This window comes from Lupinus angustifolius, chromosome LG03, assembly GCF_001865875.1.
Source record: "Lupinus angustifolius cultivar Tanjil chromosome LG03, LupAngTanjil_v1.0, whole genome shotgun sequence".
Classification (NCBI taxonomy): domain Eukaryota; kingdom Viridiplantae; phylum Streptophyta; class Magnoliopsida; order Fabales; family Fabaceae; genus Lupinus; species Lupinus angustifolius.
In genome coordinates, this window is record NC_032011.1 from 28,087,181 (window position 1) to 28,108,753 (window position 21,573).

Below are 21,573 nucleotides of genomic sequence, written 5' to 3' on the forward strand. Positions count from 1 at the left end.
TTTTTTTATAATCATTAGGTTAAGATTAAATTAATGATTTTATAAAGCTACATACTTAAAAATAAATAATTATATAACTCACATCCTAATTTCCGCATCTTAAAAATATTGAACTAATATTCTTGGTAATGATAATAATGAATATTTCCGCATCTTAAAAATGTCAATGAAAATGAATTTTAAATTCACTTTGATTTTCTAATATGTTGCTTTTAATTTTCTATAAATTTTCATCAAATTTTATAATAAAGTCCTAATTTCTAAGTTGCAAAAACATGGTGCTATATGATAGAACACACAATTATATATATGCAATTATGAATATTAATTTTACATTGGAGAAATGGGACTAATATATTCTTATCATCAGCTATTCAAATTTCAAAACGACGATTTAAAAATCAAATGACTATTAAAACTAAAACTTAATCATATTTATTTCATAACTATGTAACAGATAAGAAATTCAATGTTATAAAACTAATGATATAAAATAAAAATAAAAAATGTTAGTTATTCAAACAAAATTTAATTAAAAATAGTAACTAACTAGAAAAAAAATTAAAATGATTATGAAATAAATATAATACTAAAAATAAAATATAAATAGAGAATAACTTAAGACATTATTTCTCTTTTATGAAATTTAGTTTATGAGGTTAGTTTTTTTTGCATTATAAATATAATTTTTTCCTCTTTATTACATAATTATATACCATTCTATATATGACTTATATAGTAATTATTAACACAAAATTTATTGACATTATAAAAAGTAATTACATTATTAATCTCATTTTATATTTCTATTATTCTAATGTTACAAGAGAGAAGCATATGAAAATGAGAATGTAGAATTATGATTAAGGTTTTAATGTTGCATAATGAAGTAATACACGAGTTGCTTTATTCAATAAAGTAAAATAAAATTTAAAAAAAATTAAATTTCAATAACGGTGGGACAATAATTTCTGATAAATTCAATTTCAGTAATACACATATATCTTAATTTCTGTAACAGTGAGATAATACAATTTCAATAAAATTCAATTTCAACATAATTATACATATCAAAATAATGTATATTAAGTCAAATGTAAGGGTGTATTGCATGAGTAATTAATAAACTTAAACACATATATTAATAATTCATGGTAATTCAATAATGTTCGAAAATTTTGATGTTTGATTACATTTTTTTTTAAGACAAGGGTGTCAAAGCACCCACTGATATATTTCGAACAAGAAGAGCAATATAGAGGAATCCATTATAGATTTTTGAACCTATAATTAGGCAAAAGACTCCTATTTCTATTAAATTCGATGGCAAGAAATGGGGGAACTAAATTCCACCAAGAGATGATTCTTGATCTAACTCCATAGGATGCTAGTTTATCAGCACAAGTATTCCCCTCTCTGAAAATATGAGAGACTTTGAGCCTCAAGGATGGAATTATCCTCTTGCAGTGCTCCCAATAGTTCTTAAGCTTCCAAGGAGGTTCTGTCTTACCCTTGACAATTTCGACCACCAAACTGGAATCACATTCCAACTAAACATCCCTCAAACCCTTCAAGTTAGCTATCTGAATGGCCATGATGGCAGTATATAGTTCAACATATAGAGAGTCTTGAATGTTAAGATAAGTAGAAAAATACCCCAGCATGTCCCCCTTGTTGTCCCTAAAGATATCACCTCCACCTTCCAAGGAGGTTCTGTCTTACCCTTGACAATTTCAACCACCAAACTGGAATCACATTCCAACTAAACATCCTTCAAACCCTTCAAGTTAGCTATCTGAATGGCCATGATGGCAGTATATAGTTCAGCATATAGAGAGTCTTGAATGTTAAGATAAGTAGAAAAATACCCCAGCATGTCCCCCTTGTTGTCCCTAAAGATATCACCTCCTCCTGCATGACCAAGAAAGTCATGAGCAGCACCATCAGAATTAACTTTGACCCACCCCGGAGGAGGGGGAAGCCACCTCACTTCAGCAATAACAGGAGTAGGGATGTAATGAGGTGTAACCTGGAAACTTCTAATTATGGTAAATTCAAAAAGAGAAGGCTTAGCAGCCAATGTAGAGTGGTTTCCAGCAAGAGCAGTTTCCCTCTTTATCTTGTCACAAGCTTGCATGAACCTGATGGTTGTATCTTCAAACCTTCTCTGGTTTCTACAATGCTAGATAGTTGAGATTGTATTGACGATGCTTGCATTAACTACCAATTTCAATTGAGGACTCCAGTTGGTATGGCACACCATCAAAAGGCTCTGAATAGAAGAACTGTCCAGAGGAGAACCAATGAGATTACCAAGCCAATTCCATAAAGATGTAGCAAAACTGCACTCAAAGAATAGGTGATTTGATGACTCCTCTGCAGCATAACAGAGAGAGCAAGTAGAAGCCAGATGAATGCCTCTTTTTTGAAGATTGACATCAGTAGGCATTTTGTTATTATATAACCTCCAAATTATAAAATATTTAGTGGGAGGAATGGAGATGGACCAAATGAACTTACACCAGTTAATGTGATTAACTCTAGACTTGAAGAAGTTGTAGGCATCCTTCATACTAAGGCCACTATCAGTAGAATGAATCCAAACTATCTGGTCATTCTGATTACTATTTGTAACATGAATTTTGATAATTGACTGCAGGATAGTAGGATACAAAGAAGCCATCTAAGAAGGGATTGTCCACTGCTGATCAGGGATGAAATCTGCTACCTTGGCAGTCAAGGAGGAGTGGAGCTGATGAGGAATGTTTAGAGTATGAGCTAAAGGACTTCCTAGCCAATTATCGAACCAGTAGTTAATTTTAGCACCATTGCCAACAAGCCAAATTGAATTATTAGTGATCACATTCCAAACTCTTTTGATACCAGGCCATATAGAGGACTTTCCATAGCTTGTTTGCCTATGATCAGCTTTATAGAATCTGGTTCTATAAAAAGAGGCCCACTCCTAAGAGGAAGATTTCATTTCCCAAGCTAGCTTGAGCAGAGAAGCTTGATTCATTTTAGCAATAGACATGAAAGCTAAAGGTCAGCATGATGTGAATAATAGATTTAACAAGTTCTACCCTGCCCATGATAGAGCGAGATGATCCTTTCCACTTTGTCAGCTTGTTCACAATTCTATCAGCTATTGGTTGAAGATGAATGGCCCTAGGCTTGCCTATGAATATAGGAACTCCCATATAGGAGAAGGGGAGACTACCCATAGAGAAACCCAACCAAGTAGGGAGGGTAGAAATTCTTGTTGGAGTAGCTTGAGTAGTGAAGAATTTGCACTTACTTGGGTTGATGTGTTGACCAGAGGCTTGAGCATAGGTTAAGATAAGCTTATTTAAAGCTAAAATTTCTCCCTTGACCCCTTTGCAGGAGATGAGGATGTCATCAACATATAAAACATGAGTAGGAGTAGAGATCTGACCAGGACCAGAAATGGAATGAATTTTATCCTCAACTTGCAATTTAGATATGCCTCTGCTCAAAACATCTTCAACTAGACATAAAAGAAGGGGGAAAGAAGGTCTCATTGCCTAACACCCCTCTTACAACTAAATTAGCCGGTATTTTGACCATTAACAACAATTGAGAGCTTAGCAACATCCAAGATTGTATTAATCCAACCAATGAATTTGGCATCAAATCTGAAAGCCTATAGAGTATTACTCAGGAATCCCCAATCAATAGTAGCAAAGGCTTTCCTAATATCCAGCTTAACAGCAAGATTCCTCCCAAAAGCCTTATGATCCAACATATTATAGCCTTAGAGGCAATGCATATGCAATCTTGAATATGTCTTCCTTTGATGAAGTCTCTTTGTTGACTAGAGATAATCTTAGGAGCAATGGAGGCCAACCTATCAGCCAAGACCTTTATAATCACTTTGAATTGGAAATTAGCAAAGGGCAATTGGTCTAAAGTCTTCAATCCTATCTGCTCCAGGGAACATAGGGATTAGAACCACATAATTTGAGTTCATATTAGGCAAAATCCACCCCCGGGTAAAGAACTGTGAAACTGAGTTACACACATCAAGACCAACTATATCCCAAATCTCTTGAAAGAAGCAGCCACCAAACCCATCAAGACCAGGAGCTCCGTCACCATTCATACCAAAAACAACATCTTTAATTTCTTCAGGCATAAGGAGTTTAGTAAGCATGCAGTTTTGATCCTTAGAAACCAACTTGGGCACCATAGAACTTATCAAGTCATTTTTTGGGGGGTTATTATCAGAAGCATACAACTCTAAGAATTAAGACAGAGCATGATTAGCTATATCATTTTGCTCTAACAGGATTGTGTCCCCTCCCTGAGCATGGTCATGGTCTTAGTTGAGTGTCTTATTTTGGCTAATTTGTGAAAATAGGAAGTATTCCTATCACCATTAGAATGCCAATTAATCCGATCTTTTTCTTTCCAGACTTCCCTTCAATTTTTAGAGCACACAAGAGCTCCTTCTGAGCAAGATTTTCCTGCTCCCTGAGATCATGATCATCACCCCTGAGGTTTAAGCATTGCTGAATTTCATTCACCTGATTCAAAGTAGTCTTCACCCTAAGATGAATATTGCCAAACACCTCATTATTCCAACTTTTCAAAACCAAGTTTAAGTTCTTTAGCTTTCTTGAGAGAACAAACATAGGGCAGCCAACCACCCTTGTATCCCAACTGTCCTTAATCAACTTTCTTAGGCCATGATGGAGCAGCCACATCTTATGAAACTTAAAAGGGGACTGCCTGATATTTATAGCCCTAGAAGCACTAAGGAGTAGAGGGTGGTGATCAGAGTTGGCTCTAGGCAAAGTACATCAAGTGGTGCTAGACCACTCACTCAACCAAGAGTCATTACAGATTGCTCTATCAAGCCTCTTCTCTATATGAGCAGAGCCTATTCTTTTATTTGACCAAGTGAACTCAACCCCTCTAGTTACAATGTGAATTAAGTTTGCAGAATCAGAAAAATCTCTAAACTCATTAGATGAGATTTTTTTGGGCAAATGAGCACCTCTACACTCATTAGCTCCCAAGACTGCATTGAAGTCCCCAATACAACACCAGGGGCCAGGGAAGTTGAGAAGGATAGAGTGAATCTCCTTCTAGAGCTCTCTTCTATGAGAAAAATGAGTGTGAGCATATATTGCACAAAGAGAGAACCTTTTATTATCAACCTCCATACTAATTGATATTTGTTGCCTCGAATTAGCTATTATAGTGGGTTGAAGATTCACCTTACAAATACCCCAAATTGAAGAGAGCAAAGGATCTTTATCATTGGTTATAAAAAGCTTCATACCCAATTTAGACCAAAACAGAGGCTTAATTTTATTGGCATGGATCATTGGCTCCAAAATGAAAACAATATCAGGATTGTATGTAGAACAAAAATATTTTAGAAGTAGCTTGGTACCCAAGTTACCTAATCCTCTGCAATTCGAGTAGAGGACTTTCATTAGGAAACATTTAGGTATCCACCCCCACGGGTAAAGTGCACTCTATCAAGGCTCTATTTTTGCCTCAACTTCTTCTTTTGAGATTTGGTTAGCACTTTGGTGTAATTTCTATTCTCCATCATTTTTATTTCAGCTTCTGAGTCATCTGCCTAGAGTCTTCCCACAATCCTGGAGTCCTTAGCAGCAGTTGGATTAGCAATGTCCTCTGAGGGGCTCACCTCAATATTTTCATTTTGCAAATTAAGGACCATATCTTGCCCATTAATTTTTTCAGCCTCTCCATCTTCATGCACTAAGACATTTTCCTGAATGGACAACCCTGACATTTCCTCCTCTATTTCAGGAACAAATTCATCAGTAACCCGTTCTATGTTATCCAGCTTAGAGCCTTCCATATGATCAATTTCGAGATTAATAACCAGGTCAGCAATAGGCTTCTCCTTTGGTTTCCCCTCGTTATTTGTTTTCCTAACTGCGGGTTTCGGAGCCTCTCCTTCCATTTCCATTTTCTTTTTTCTACATCTGGAGGCTAGATGTCCTATGGAATTGCACCTCGAGCAAAAGTCTGGAAGATTCTCAAACTCTATGGACACAAAGAAAGCAGATCCTTCTCTCTCAACCAGGATTTGGTTAGGCAGAGGACTTTTCAAGTCAATATCCACCAAGATTCTAGCAAAGTGCCCAAACGATCTATTTGATGATGCATCATCCAATGAGATTGGAGTTCCTAATCCTCCAGCAATAGAAAATAGAATCTTTGCACTCCAATATTCCTGAGGCAAACCCGGAATCTTCATCCAACATTGAGAATGTGAAAGCTTTTGGAGGTTAGGATTAAAGTCTGGTGTCTGAAGAGAAAGTCTAAAAACTTCGGGCTTGAGGTTCCAAGAACCCACGGCACACACAGAGCGCATATCTTCAATCAATGAGAAAGTGAAATCATAAAAACCTCTCCCTAGAGATGTCATGCTCCATTTTCCTATCATGCTCCACATAGATGAAAGCTTTGATTTAAGATCCAAGAACTTTATGGGGGAGTCACCTTTTGACAGAATGACTCTTCCATAAATATGAGATTGACATCTTATGAGACTAGCTTGATACTCTTCTTCAGGGATCTTTATGGCTATAGCATCACCTTTGATGCAAGGTTGGGGAAGTTGAGATAGAGTTATATCACAAGTATTTTTGAGAGCCTGAGCAAAAGACTTCTTCCCCTGAATTTTAGCTACTTTTGGAGGAGGTGATTGAGCAGAGCATGAGCTATGTAGATTGGTGCCAAGATTAGCAAGAAATCCCCAAGGGACAAATGAGTTTTGATTGATGAGATTCATGCCTACCGTTCCAGGAAGAGAGGAAAAATTAACAAACCCTAACAGAGAGTTTTCACCATGTCATCATCTTTTCTCAGTCCAATTAATTTTTACCTTGTCTCAATCCCAAGATTTTTTTCGTTTGATTACAGATTACACACTTATGACATTTGCAATTATGAAATGTTGAAATGATTATAAACGTTACTAATTTATTTTTATGCTATTCAAATTTTAAAATGTTGAAATGATTATATTTGGATTTAAAAACTAATGACTATTAGTGCTGAATCATAATAATATTTATTTCATAATTATGTAACGTGTAAGAGATTCAAAGTTAGAAAAACTACCAAACATTTCATGTATACACATAATTTTCAAATATAAATTAAAATAAAAAGCAATTGTATAAAAAATTAAAATAATGATCCAAAAATAAGATACAAAATGTTAATTTAATAAAGAAAAATTTAATTAAAAATAATTACTAACTAGAAAATAACAATAAGTGAAATTAAAAATTAAATATATAGTAGAAAAAATAAAAACAAATATTTTGAACATATTATGAACTAAAGTTTGATTTATTGTAATCATTTTGACTTATATGTCTATTTTTGTTTCAACTCTTACAAATATAATATTTATATTCTATTTTTAAATTGTTACATTACTCTATTTAACTTAAAACTTGGATTTTTCATTTAAATATAAACATTAAATACATTTTTCAGTGTCAACCAAATCGATCCGTGCAAATCACATGGGTATACTCCTAGTTAAAGTTGAAATCAAATTATTCTCTTGGTCGTTGGCAAAGGAGGAACACAAATTAACATATCACAAATTAATTTCATTAATATTGACAGATTGTTTATTGGAATCTTTTTCTTTCTAGTAACAGTTAACCAATTTCCACAAATCTCCACTGACATTAGAACAAAATGTTTACCATTTTTTTGCTCACTCATTGAATTCACATTTGCTACCTCATTCATAACGGGCACAATAGTCTCCACTTTCCCATCAAATTCGTCACCCACTATTAATCTAATTAATCTAATATAAAAATATACTCACATTTGATTTCTTATTTTTAAACATGATTGATTTGTATATTTAATATTGTTATCCTATAATTAAATAATATAATGATAGGTATATTTAAAAAATATAATGATAGTAAGTAATATATATTTAAAAATAAGAATCTCATCTGTCATATTATTTAATGATGGATTCATCAGTGTCATTTAATAAGTAATGAATTATTCTAGTAACTAATATATATTCAAAAATTGTTATAATAATGGTTGATTATATATAATATTTCTTCATTAGTTATAAATAAAATCACTTAGTTATCATAATCAAAATTTATTAGTTATAATTCTGCAAATTAATCTTCATAATGAGGATTTCCTAAAATTGAGAAATCATAAATAATTTAAACAAAATATAATACAAAAAATTATGACATTATTCTTGTATATGAGAATGCTAAAAATCCAGAACAATTTTACATTGAAAATGAATAACGACAAACACATAATAAAAATAAAGACATTATTCTTCTACAAATAATGAAACAAATAACATGACCAATCCATAATTCGAATGAGAACAATTAACACATAATAAAAATACATTATTCTTGTACACTCATATAGCAATTGCAACCTCTAATAATTATATTCGAGGAGGTGAGTTTTCTCTTCTACAAATGCTGAAACAAAGACTATGATCAATCCAAAATTCAGTCGAGAAAAATAAATACATCAAAAAAAAAGTTAACATACATCATGTAAGAAAAAACAATTATGATGCAACAATTTATATGATGAAGAAATTATATTTGTCAACAAAGGAAAAATTGAAAGATTATAACTGAGAGTTGAAGATGATAAATTTGTTGAATAAAATTCGAAAAAATAAGAAATGATATAAAGTATATCTACAAGCAAAGACAATAATTAAAGTAATAGAAAATTATACCGTGAGTGAGTTTGAAAGTTGAAGATGATAGATTTGTTGAGTAAAATATGTGAATTTTATATAATGAATAAATTATATCTATCACAAAGGAATAGTATCATTTTAGTAATTCCAACAAACCTTCATATTGACAAAAATGTCCCTTTACTTTGCACACTTGTCACAAATGTAAAATGTCTAATTTAGTAATTTCAATAGCTCTTTCTTTTATTATATAGAAAGATAGTAAATAGAATAACAATTTTGTCACTAAAAACACTTATAAAAACAATATTTGTTTCTCCATAGGGAAAATCATTCTTCCTTTTAATTACACTTCATTTAAGAACCTTGATTTGATACTTCCTTTTGTATAAATGAGCTTCTATTTAATTTGGTTTAAGGGTTAGAACTTAGAAAGCTTGCTGGAGTAATATGTTGTTACTGAGAGATTGAAGTTGAACAACGGCATCGAATAAATCTGTTTGAGAACCTTTAATGTTTTTACAAAAACTAAGACTCCATGTTGAAAACTGGATAAATAACAACGCTACCATATATACACACAAAAATAATATAGGGGAGCAGCTGGTCGATGAGATATTGTCCTGCATGAGGATTATGACATGTGATATTTTTTTCAACTTATACTCGATGACCCAGTGACATATCTTTTGTTCCAAAATATGAACTACTTCATGTATCACCCACTTGTGATTGGTTAAAAAAATATATTTAAGCTACAAATCTAATAATTAATTATTTTTTTGAAGAATTACAAATAGTAACACATAAAATGACACATTTTTTTGGGCATAAATGTCAACTGGTTCAACAGGTGCTTTCTACCAATGTTGTTCTTGTCATAATTGCAAGTTATTTAATTCAATAAGTTGTGCCTCCTGACTAATTAAGATGTTTCAGTTTGAGTGAGATAACAATAAATGACACACTAAACAATTAAAAACGATTTGTAATATTATTTCCTCAGAATTCATTCTATACTTCTCTGAAAACAATCACATGGAATCTCAACCATACATAATCTCTTAGACACAATTGATTACTTCTCAACTATTCTCATTTGTTAATTATTATAGTTGGCATAATAACTATGTTGTTATTATTCATCAATTGAAGGTTTTGTTGTATTTGGCAACCTCCTTCCATGCACAAAAGAACTAAATAGATGGAGTGCTCTTGAAGGTTGTGCATAAGGTACCATGTGAGCAGCTCCTCTTACAGTTGCAAATGTCAACAAATTTCCATACTCTGTTACCCAACCTCCAACCTGTGTATGTAATAATATAGTATCATTTTTTCTACAATATTTTTCAATAATTTTAGTGGACTAAATTCATTTTCAATCTAGAACTAAGTTGATGTTTTACACGGTCAACTAGCAAATAATTATATAATAATGTTAGTGGAATGAACTAATTACAATGTTAAAAAATGTATACTATTAATTAGTGTAAAAATAGTATACATTGCATGTTTTCTATATGCAAGTATTAGTATTGATTAATTTATAGGAAAATGATATATTCTATTACAAATTCTCTTATACCATATAAAAAGTAATAGGTCATAAAATAAGACTTTGTTTATTTAATGATTAATTTAAAAGTGACATATATCATTTTCTCATAGGTATGAGGATTTGTAAGATGATATATCATAACTCTAATTTATAACTTAACTTGGGTAAATATGGTAATTAAAGTTGCAAAACCATAACATAAAGAGAATAATAATATTTTGACACCAAAAAATTGACAGTTAAAGTCTGTTTGTGAGTTGGGTTTTAGAAATGAGAAAAATAAATGAATACTTCACATATATGAAATATACATGTGAGATGTATGTTCTTTTCCTTCATTTCACTCCAAAACCCAACTCCAAACGAACTCATAAGGTATTCTCTACTACTCGGAGAATAGCAAAAAACTTCTAAGTATATTTTAGTGAGTGAGGATCCACTTATTCCAAAAGTAAGTTTTAAAAAAGCTTACTTTTCATTCTAACCATCAATTCTAGAGTTATCTAATGGTTTAGATCTACTCACTAATTCAAACCATATTATTTCCCTAGAATTGATGACTAGGATGAGAAGTAAATTTAAAAAATTTACTATTGGAATAAGTGGATCTCTTATCTATTTTAATATGCAAAACTGGTAGAATTGCATGAACTTTTAAGTACCTGGCCTTTGTGGAACCAAGCTCCATATGGGACTGTAATCTTGAACTTGAGTTCGTGAGCTAGTTCACGAATCAGTGTTCGAGAACCCAGTAATGGCACTACGGAATCTTGGTCTCCACTGTCATATATAGTGTAACATAAATAATTAAGACAAAGAAAATGAAACAAATAATAGGTAATGATGAGAGGGCTGATATTTTAAAATATAGTTTCATACCGTATACCGAATTCATCTCTTTATAAAGAACATCGTATAAAATTAATTTAAGAGAAATGACGAACTCTGTATCCAAGTGAACCAGATACTCATTCTTATTGTGTATCAGAAAACTATGACTAAAATTACCTGAAAACCCATACTGGAATATGATTTTGAACTATCCTTTTGAGAATTGGAAGGATATTGATGTTAGGATCATTGTCGTTATAGTTTAAAACACTGCAATGAAGAATATGTGGAGATTACAACACTAATGAAAGTAAAAAAATAGTGAAAATGAAACGTGGATCATACAATGCACTTTACTAAGTTCCTTAGCATATCATTGGAAAATTTGATTCCTCTTAAAATAATTATCAAAATTGAACTACCAAATTTAATATAAAAACATGTTAACATTCAAGAATTTAGAAATTTTCATATAATTAAATCAAAGTATCTATTACTTACCCACTACACATGGACCATGGATAAGGAAGATTTGTACGGTTTGCATGAAGAGCTTTTTGAACCTCAGGGTTGTTTAAGTAAAATCTTCTTTCATAAGTCATACAAACATCTACACCTACACTTATTTTAGTAGCCTGCATTAAAGTATTGAAATTAATTAGTTCATAAATTCATTAAAAATATTAAATTTTAGTTAAGTATATCACTAGAATAGAAACAAATGAAAGAAGGTAAGTACCATTTTTTTCAATCTCAATTCTTGTTCAACTATGGATGGATAACAAACATCAAGAATCACATCATAGTTGTTTATATATTCTCCAACAATTTCATTTGCTTCAGATATGACATCATTGCAAGATTTAGATAGATTGTGAGGATTTTCAAAGACATAATCATCAAAATCACAATCATTCATAATGGCAATGCCAATTTCATCAGAAACCATTCCATGAGACCAGAAGTATTCATATGTTGCTTGTGTATCACGATCAAGTTTCAGAAGTGGGTTTCCAATCTAACAAGGGAAAAGTAAGATAACATATAAAACAACAATAAGATCATAGACTAGGAAGTGGGAAGGCATGTGCCCATAAAAATAAAAATAAAACATTAGAGTAGTCCTCAAGTAACATTAATAAGTGTTGGTCTAGTGGGTAAAGCCTCACTAGATCTTCCGGATGACTAAAATGTCAAGGGTTCGATCTCTGGGAGAGACACTTATTGGAAGGGACAATCATGCACTCCGAAAGGATTAGTTCCTTACTCAAAAGAGTGAGCCGGTAAGGGAATACCATTGGTAGTACAAAAAAAATAACATTAATATAAGTTTAAGTTAGAGCAAATTAATGGGAAAAGATTGGATCTTACCGCAACTCCTTTAATATTGAATTTGAAATCAGTTGAATGAGCATTGTAGTCCAGAATAGCATTAGCTAATTGTGGTATGTAATGTCCTATTAACATTATACATGTTAGTAAGAAAAAAAAATGTTATTTGTATAACAAGATTATACAACAAAACTTGTGAAACTTTCATTTTTGGTAAAGAAAAGAGGACCTCATCATTTCTCTTAACATTTTTCTCTCAACAGAGAAATTGTACAAGTTTAATGTAAAAAAAATATAAGATTATTGGGAAAAATATGACAAGAACAGATACAATAGTAAAAAAGGAGGGGAAAATACATTTTTCTGTCAAAAGAAGGTAAAGTGGAAAAATAATCGCATGTCCCAAGTAGAATATATGCCATAGGTTATGAGTAATAGATAAACGTAGCAATCAAGTCAAGCAAAATCAAAGTTGTTATATTAGTCATTAACCGTAGAGATATTCTAGCCTAATCATAGTTGATCTACATTTAAATCTAGGCTAAGGTCTCTCCTAGATTATAGACTTATTTACACATTCAAATATCTCATTGTACTCTATTTATTTTCCGGCACAGTCATGAATAAATCAGTGTATTATAGAATCTCTTCATGGTATCAAGAGCTGTCATAGCTTAACAACAAATTTTTTTCCGATCCTATCTACTATGAGCTCCTCCACCTCAGAAACTACCAGTACTCCCCTCACCACTCCTATCAGCTCCATGGACAAGCTAATTGCACTCAATGCTGGCTCACAATTCTCCATCAAACTTGATGGTGACAATTACTCTGCTTGGCGCCTTCAATTCCTGTCCCTTTTAACAGGATATGATCTTATTGGTTATATAGATGGTAGCATGCCTTGTCCAGTAAAACATATGGATCTGTCCACCATCACTATAAACCATGCCTTCACCTTTTGGGTTCGTCAAGATCAACTGATCTTGCATGCTATTGTTTCCTTAGTGACTACAACTGTAGTCACTCATTTTGGCACTGTCAAAACTGCCAAACAAGCCTGGGACACTCTCAGAACTATGTATGCTAGCCGATCTCGTGTCCGCATCATGGATCTCAAACAATGCATTACAACTTTCAACAAAGGTACACAACCCATGGCTGCTTACCTTCAAGGAATTAAAGCAACTGTAGATGAATTGTCAATCATTGATCACCCTCAGGATAATATCGACTTGGTAATTCAAACTTTAAATGGACTAAGTAGTGACTATAAGGAAATCATTGCTGCTCTCTACAGTAGGGAAACACCTATAAGCTATGCTGAACTTCATGAAAAACTTATGGACTTTGAGTCAATTCTACATCGTGACATCAATAATGAACCACTGGTTGCAACATCCAATGCAACCCTATGCAACGAGAATGAGGATGAGGATGAGGATGAGGATGAGGATGAGGATAGGTCGAGGACGAGCATGAGGATGAGGATAGGATGAGGAGGAGGATGAGGACGAGAATGAGGATGAGGACGAGGATGAGGAAGGGGTTAGCCACGCTATAGATCACCAGATCATGACCAACAACTCTCTTCTCCTCCACACTCTAAATTGGTCAGCCAATTCTGTGAGAAACATGGTTACAGTGCTAAAAAGTGCTATAAAATACATGGCTACCCCAGGAAGTCTGCATCAAGACCTTTAGTAAACATGGCACAACATCACCCTCCTATGTAGAACTCTAGTTGGATTCTGGACACTGGAGCATCTCATCATGTAACACAGGATCTGCAACAGATGACTCTGGTTGATGCTTATTCAGGGTCTGATCGAGTCATGGTTGGTGATGGCACAGGTTTGACAATCTCTCATATTGGAAAATCATATATCCCTACCAACACTAAACCACTCCACCTCAATAATGTTTTATGTGTTCCTATATTCAATCCAATTTGTTGTCAGTTTCCAAACTATGTCATACTAACAATTGCTCTGTTGAATTCTTCTTTGATTCTTTTGTTGTCAAGGATCTGAAGTCAGGTCAGGTCAGTCTCTAGTGCAAGGACCTCTTAGACAAGACCATTATCACATTCCATCCAACTTTCTCCTAAAGTCCTCATTGCTAGTCTCCAATCTGATACAACATGGCATCACAAGCTTGGTCACCCTTCCTCAAAAATAACCAAACACCTCATAACTTGTCATCACATTCCAATAAAGCTTCCTCTTCACATGAATGGCAGTTCCTGTCATTGTGCCAAGAGTCACAAGCTACCCTTCTCTAATCATCATCTTACAAGTAATAAACCATTGGAGCTCATTTACTCATGTTTGGGGTCCAGCCCCTATTAGGTCTTTAAATGCTTTACCTACTATTTGATATTTGTTTATCACTATTCCAAATATATTTGGCTTTATCCAATGAGAAATAAATCAGATGTGTTTACTATCTTTGTCCAATTCAAAGCCATTGTTGAAAAGTTTTTTAATTTACCTATTGTCATTCTTTTTTCTAATAATGGAGGAGAATTTGTCAAACTGAAAAATTTCTTAGCTACTCATGGCATCACTCACTTAACTTTTCCTCCTCATACACCAGAAGTAAATGGTACAGCAGAAAGAAGACACAGACATATTGTGGAAACAGGGAGAGCATTGTTGCATTATGCTAAGTTACCAACAAAATTCTGGCCTTATGCCTTTCAAACAGCAGCATACTTAATCAATAGAATGTCATCTCCAACCATCAACATAAAATCACCCTTCGAAATCTTGTTCCAACAGGACCCTAACTACAATAGACTTCATTCCTTTGGTTGCCTATGCTTTCCATGGATGAGGCCTTACACTCACAACAAACTACAACAAAGATCTCTACCTTGCATCTTCCTTGGTTACTCTAACTCCCAACATGCTTACATGTGCCTTGATCCCTTATCCAATCATGTCTATATATCTAGACATGTAAAGTTTATTGAAGACTCTTATCCATATCCCAATTTTAACAATCACACTCCCTCCACCACACCTCCTCCTATAGAACCCACCCTTCATACACTAAATCCCTCCTATCATTACAACACCACTGCCAACCTTTTCTATTATGCAGCCTCCTGACTCTTTAACATCAGAAATGGACCTTGTAGAGGCCTCTCATTCTTCACCACCTACAACTAACCCTGAACCACTATCATCCACCCCACCCTCCCCTGCCTCACATATATCCATTCCCAACAATCCTATCAGAAATCACCCTATGATCACGAGGTCTCAACACAACATCTTCAAACCTAAGAGGATACTGACTACAACCAAACACAATCTCCCTAACAATCTTGAACCATGCACCATATTTCAAGCCCTTAAAATACCTCATTGGAGACAAGCCTGCTCAGAGGAATTTGATGCACTATTAAAGAATGATACATGGACTCTTGTGCCAAGGGAAATGACTCATAATCTAGTTGGCTGCAAATGGCTATTCATAATAAAAAGAAATCATGATGGAAGCATTTCTAGGTACAAGGTCAGGCTTGTTGCAAAAGGATTCACTCAAACATCTGGCATTGACTTCAAAGAAACTTTCTCACCAGTTGTCAAGCCTCAAACAATCAAGGTAGTTCTGACCATTGCTCTCAGTCGTGGCTGGTCTATGCACCAACTTGATGTCAATAATGCTTTCTTACAAGGCACTCTAGCTGAGGATGTCTACATGCAGCAACCGCTAGGCTTTGTCCATAATGAGTTCCCTACTCATGTCTACAAATTGCAAAAACCAATTTATGGATTAAGGCAAGCACCTCATGCTTGGCATGACTCTCTCAATAATTTTGTCTTAAAGTCTGGATTCAAAACTAGCCTCAGTGACAGCTCCTTGTTTATCTACAATAAGGATGGAGTTCAAGCCTTCCTCTTGGTATATGTGGATGATCTCTTACTTACTGGCAATAAACATGCATTCCTAACACAGTTTATAATTGGCTTATCATCCACCTTCTCACTTAAATACCTTGGTTTTCCCCATTACTTCCTTAGCGTTGAACTCATACCCTCAAAGGAAGGTTTACTACTCACTCAACATGGCTACATCTGTAATCTACTGGACAAGTTCAATATGTTTGGAGCAAAACCCTCCAGCACTCCACTCTGTACTACAACTCCACTCACACTGCAAGATGGCTCTACTGCCATAGATGCCAAAACATTTCTAAGTATTCTAGGGGTCATGCAATATTTGACTCTGACAAGACCTGACTTGTGATTTGCCATCAACAAGCTGTCTCAATTTATGCATCAACCAACTCAAATTCACCTCAACAACTCAAGAGAGTTATGAGATATCTCAAACACACACTGAACTTTGGCTTGACACTCAAGAAACCAACATCTCTCTCTCTCTACATGCATACAGTGATGCTGATTGGGGAGGCAATCTTGATGATAGAACCTCAACTTCTGCATTTGTTATCTATGTTGATGGCAACCCTGTCTCATGGCTATCCAAGAGACAAAGAATAGTGGCACGCTCCTCCACAGAGGCTGAATATCACTCCATTGCAACTACAACTGCAAAAATCATGTGGTTGATGAATCTATTAAGTGAACTTGGCATACACACTCCAACACCTACACTGTTTTGTGATAACATTGGTGCCACATATCTATGCTCCAATCCAGTATTTCACTCACGCATGAAGCACATTGTCCTTGATTACCACTATGTCAGACAACTTGTGTAACTAAGACAACTTCAAGTCTCTCACATTTCAACCAAGGACCAGCGGGCTAACATCCTCACCAAACCTCTTCCCAGAGCTCAGTTTCTACCTCTCCGGTCCAAGCTTGTTGTCACTGATGGTGACCCAATCTTGCGGGGTGTAATAGATAATGTAGGAATCAAGTCAAGCAAAATCAAAGTTGTTATGTTAGTATCAACAATAGAGATATTCTAGCCTAATCATAGTTGATCTACACTTAAATCTAGGCTAAAGTCTTTTCTAGATTATAGGCTTAGTTACACATTCAAATATCTCATTGTACTCTATTTATTCTCTTGAACAATCATGAATAAGTGAGTGCATTATAGAATCTCTTCAATGAGCATGTGAATAAATAATAGAATAAAAAGTTTGGATAAACCTTGTTGCACGTTGTTCTGCCACATAAGTGAGATTTAACACAACTGTAAAGTAGAATAGGTTATTATTGGATGATAAAAATATGTATAGAAATGTATCCATCTTGTATCATTTATAATTATAAAGTTTTATATTAACCATGTTAATACGTTGACTATTCTAAAACACAAGAAATTTCTAGGAATTTCACTTGAATATATATATTTTTTGAATCGGGATCCGATAATTAATATATTGTACCTGCATAGCTTTCTCCAGTAAGGAATAGCTCCCTTAATCTATAAGATGGAAACTTCTCATACCATTTCAAGAAGAACAAAAGCATATCATTGGCTGCCAAAAATAAAAGGATCATTTCATGTCCAGTACAAAAAATAATAGTTGGACATACTCTAACATGCCTAAAATTTTGTGGAATTCTCCATATATAATTACATTGGAAATGAAACTGTATGTTATGAACAAGAAATGTGAATAAATGTTTAGACCATTGTTCTTACCGGTGGATGCATCTCCAGTGTTATAATCTGAAGTAGTATTTGAGTATGACCAACCTACTCCAGCAGGAGACTCGATAAAGAGAAGGTTCGATGCTATGAATAATCAAAGACATAATATAAGGATCATGAATCAATGTAATAAACCAAAATTGTCCAATATCAAAAGGCAAAGATTCATAAAAATTGTTTCATAAATAAGGGAGTACATTTTCTGTCAAAAAAAATTGTCATTTCATGTGTTATTGTTGTGATTTATTGAAAAAAATATATTTAATTTAAAATATTAATGATCAAATATTTTTATCACTAATCAAAGCAATGATACATGAAAACTTTGTGCTATATATCAGAAATTATTTTGCATATATTAATGTGTCACACTTTTGCAACACATTTAAAAACTTTGTGTTACATATCAGAAAGGTGTGTGGCTTGAAAAACCTCAAGCCTACATATTAAGGTGATCTAAACATACCTCTATTCCAAGACATTGAATTTCTTCGCAGACCACGTCCATTACCTTTAGGATAAAAGGGGCCCAATTCAGTAAAGGCCCCTCCTCCGATTGATGAACATCCAGGGCCTGAAAAAAGAAATATTACTTACTTGATTTCTCTATGAAAAATATGAATTGGAGTTTGAAGAAGGAGAAGGAATCCTCGACCCGCAATAGATAGAGGAGGATTTATTCAATCACATAGTTTGATCAATTACATTGGAAGTTCTTATGGAATCTATATGTTTATTTGATGTAGGCATTATACTTCAAAAAAAGGGAAAGTAAATTTTCCTTATATTTGATTACAGCTGAATTAGAATTTCAAAATGAACACCATATATTGTTGACCTGTTAGTGGAAATTAAAATGTCTAGTATCTTAAGCTAAAGCTAAAGTAAACAAACTATCAAATGTAGGACCCTACTAAATATTTAAATAAATCAAAAAGTTAAAAGTTTAATTTCTAAAAGTGATATTTCGTAGGAGAAATAATCATATATCTCAATAAAAATTAGTTACTTATTTATACGATATGAAAATATCATTGGTTATACAAAAAAACAAATATAATGTGCATATATTAAACAAATATTATTAGAGTACTAAACCTAGTTGTATTGCAACGAAAAAAGTGATATCTTTTGTAAAAAGCTTCAGTGTGGATGTACCAAAAAAAGAAAAAAGCTTCTGTGTGGACAAAAGTACCATACACTTATACAGTAACAAAAGCAGAGTGATTTCAAATTTTGGATCCGTGACTAATGGTTGCTACAGTATTTTTTATGACAATGAGCAAGACAGCACGGTAGGTGGGGACAAGAACAGATAAATGGAAACTACCTAAACATAGATAAGATTGTCAATATGAACACAAATAAAAATCTAACAAGGTGACAAAACAGCAAACAACTAGCATAAAAAGAAGACAAAAATATAAATTGAAATAAATAAGCATGAGCTAATATTTCTGAAGGATGAAGAAGCCAAAAAATTAAGAGACCAATAAGAGCTAAAATAATCAGAAAATCAATTTACAGGGAATAAAAAATGAAAATTCCAAAATGGTCCAAAAAAATATAGATATGTCAAATTAATCATTTTATAGTGTATTTTATGACACCATAGAAACTACTTTGACTTATATTAATGATTATTATGTGTTAATTAAGATTTTTTTTTTTATATCAAATTGGTACATGCCTAAATCTTTAAGAACTATAAGAGATTAGATATACATGCTCTTAACTTTCCAACAGTAAGATTTTTTTTTGGTTTCTCATAGGTTTCCATATAATTGGAGGCAATCTTATCCGAGCTAAGAACATTCACAAGTTTGTGAGACTAACTCTTTCAGCGAGTATTTTTTCCAACGGTAAGATTTGAAAGCATGACTACTCATCATTTTAAAAAGAATCTATTAAACTAAATATATATATATATATTATATAATGGAAAAGAAAAAAATTGTTCTGAACTAAACCAAATATTAAAAATAAAATACATGAAAAAGTGATAAAATTTTGGGATGGGAAGAATGAAAGAAATTGGAAGAAGCTACAATGAAAATTGACTCCATTGAATAAGAAGCACTCATAACTAATGTTGACTTAAACTAACTCTGAAAATCACATAACAATAACACACCAGAAATCCAAAAAGAAAAGGGCTAAATGAATTATGAAACAGTCATGAGAATTTGACAAGCATAAATGAATAGAACCATGAGAATAAGGGTACTAACCTCCATTGAGCCAAAGGGTTAAGGCCTTATTATCAGGGTCATGGTCAGCTTCCACAAAATAGTAGAACAAGCTCCTCCCATGTTTAACATCTATGTCAACATACCCTGCATATTGTTTGAACTCAACTTTGGGTTGGCCAGGTAGCCTCTTAACTAGATCCTCTGTAGGGTACCCTTCAACCCCAACATTACATAGCAAGCAAACATAGCTTCCTACAAACAACAACTCAAGAAACCAACACCTTCCCATCTCAGCAACTCTAATTCCTTCACAATAAGTGTTTTTTGACCCTCTTTATATAGATGTATGTATCCAATATTAGGTGAGGAAAATTTGTAAAACACCTTTCTCCAAATTTAGAAAAAGGAGGATAAAAACTTATAAAACAGAATGAATAGAAAGGCAAGTGTGTTAAACTGAAATCCACTCTTTTTCTCCAAAAAAAAGGAAAACTTTTATGTCTTCATTTGCTGGCTTGGAATATACTATTACAAGGTTCATATATTGTTTAAATTGAAGTGGAGAGAGACCAATGTTATATTTAGAAATATTCTATTGGCCTTGAGTCTATGGAATTAATATAATTTGCATTTAGTATTTTTGTGATTATAGTTGTATTTATTGGAATTGCTGTTATTATGATTTACATTGTGGCCGTTGTGATATGAATTATATTTTTTATTTATTATATAATTCATTTGTTACTTGCTTGTTACCCAACTATGGGCAACCAGACTTCCATAAAGTAACCAAGTCCCATGCTATTAAAAAAAAATAAGAGGCACGTGAATGTGAGGTTGCTTTATTAAAAAGGTACACTATCATACCTCAAGATCTGAATAGCTTAGAATATATCTCAAAAGCATGAATGAAGTAGTCAACCGAATGCAAACACAGTGGAAGAGGTTAAGACTAGGATTTCATGGAATGGGATCACCTATCTCACATTTTTATGTCACACTATGTCCCAACTCAATGAGAAATTGCTCTATTTAAAAATAAAAATCACAAAATGATAAAGTAACTTTTTTATGTTATTCGGTAGTGTTTGATTGATTTAGTACATGGGGATATGATTTTTTAGGGACAAAAGATTCTCCTTCGATTTCAAGGTTTGGGATTTAGCATCCCGAACACATCTTCTATCTCATAATAATTGTCATTTAATATATTATGAGTTGTAATTGATTGAAAAAATAACGTATGAAATTATACGTATTATGAGACAGAAAAT

The 21,573-nt window shown here is 33.3% G+C and overlaps 3 protein-coding genes across 3 annotated transcripts; all 3 read right to left on the minus strand.

Moving 5' to 3' along the window:
- Positions 1,763-2,449, minus strand: LOC109342482. Its single transcript, XM_019580460.1, has 2 exons — positions 2,261-2,449; positions 1,763-2,182 (listed from the first exon to the last, which is right to left on the minus strand). Exons 1-2 carry the CDS (start codon positions 2,447-2,449, stop codon positions 1,763-1,765), a joined length of 609 nt encoding a protein of 202 aa, XP_019436005.1.
- On the minus strand, positions 2,684-3,542 carry LOC109342483. Its single transcript, XM_019580461.1, has 2 exons — positions 3,084-3,542; positions 2,684-2,965 (listed from the first exon to the last, which is right to left on the minus strand). Exons 1-2 carry the CDS (start codon positions 3,540-3,542, stop codon positions 2,684-2,686), a joined length of 741 nt encoding a protein of 246 aa, XP_019436006.1.
- LOC109344338 (serine carboxypeptidase-like 42) lies at positions 9,713-20,715 on the minus strand. Its single transcript, XM_019583084.1, has 10 exons — positions 20,339-20,715; positions 18,574-18,681; positions 18,099-18,191; positions 17,839-17,931; positions 12,501-12,586; positions 11,869-12,147; positions 11,631-11,764; positions 11,307-11,399; positions 10,961-11,078; positions 9,713-10,046 (listed from the first exon to the last, which is right to left on the minus strand). Exons 1-10 carry the CDS (start codon positions 20,586-20,588, stop codon positions 9,879-9,881), a joined length of 1,422 nt encoding a protein of 473 aa, XP_019438629.1. The 5' UTR covers positions 20,589-20,715; the 3' UTR covers positions 9,713-9,878.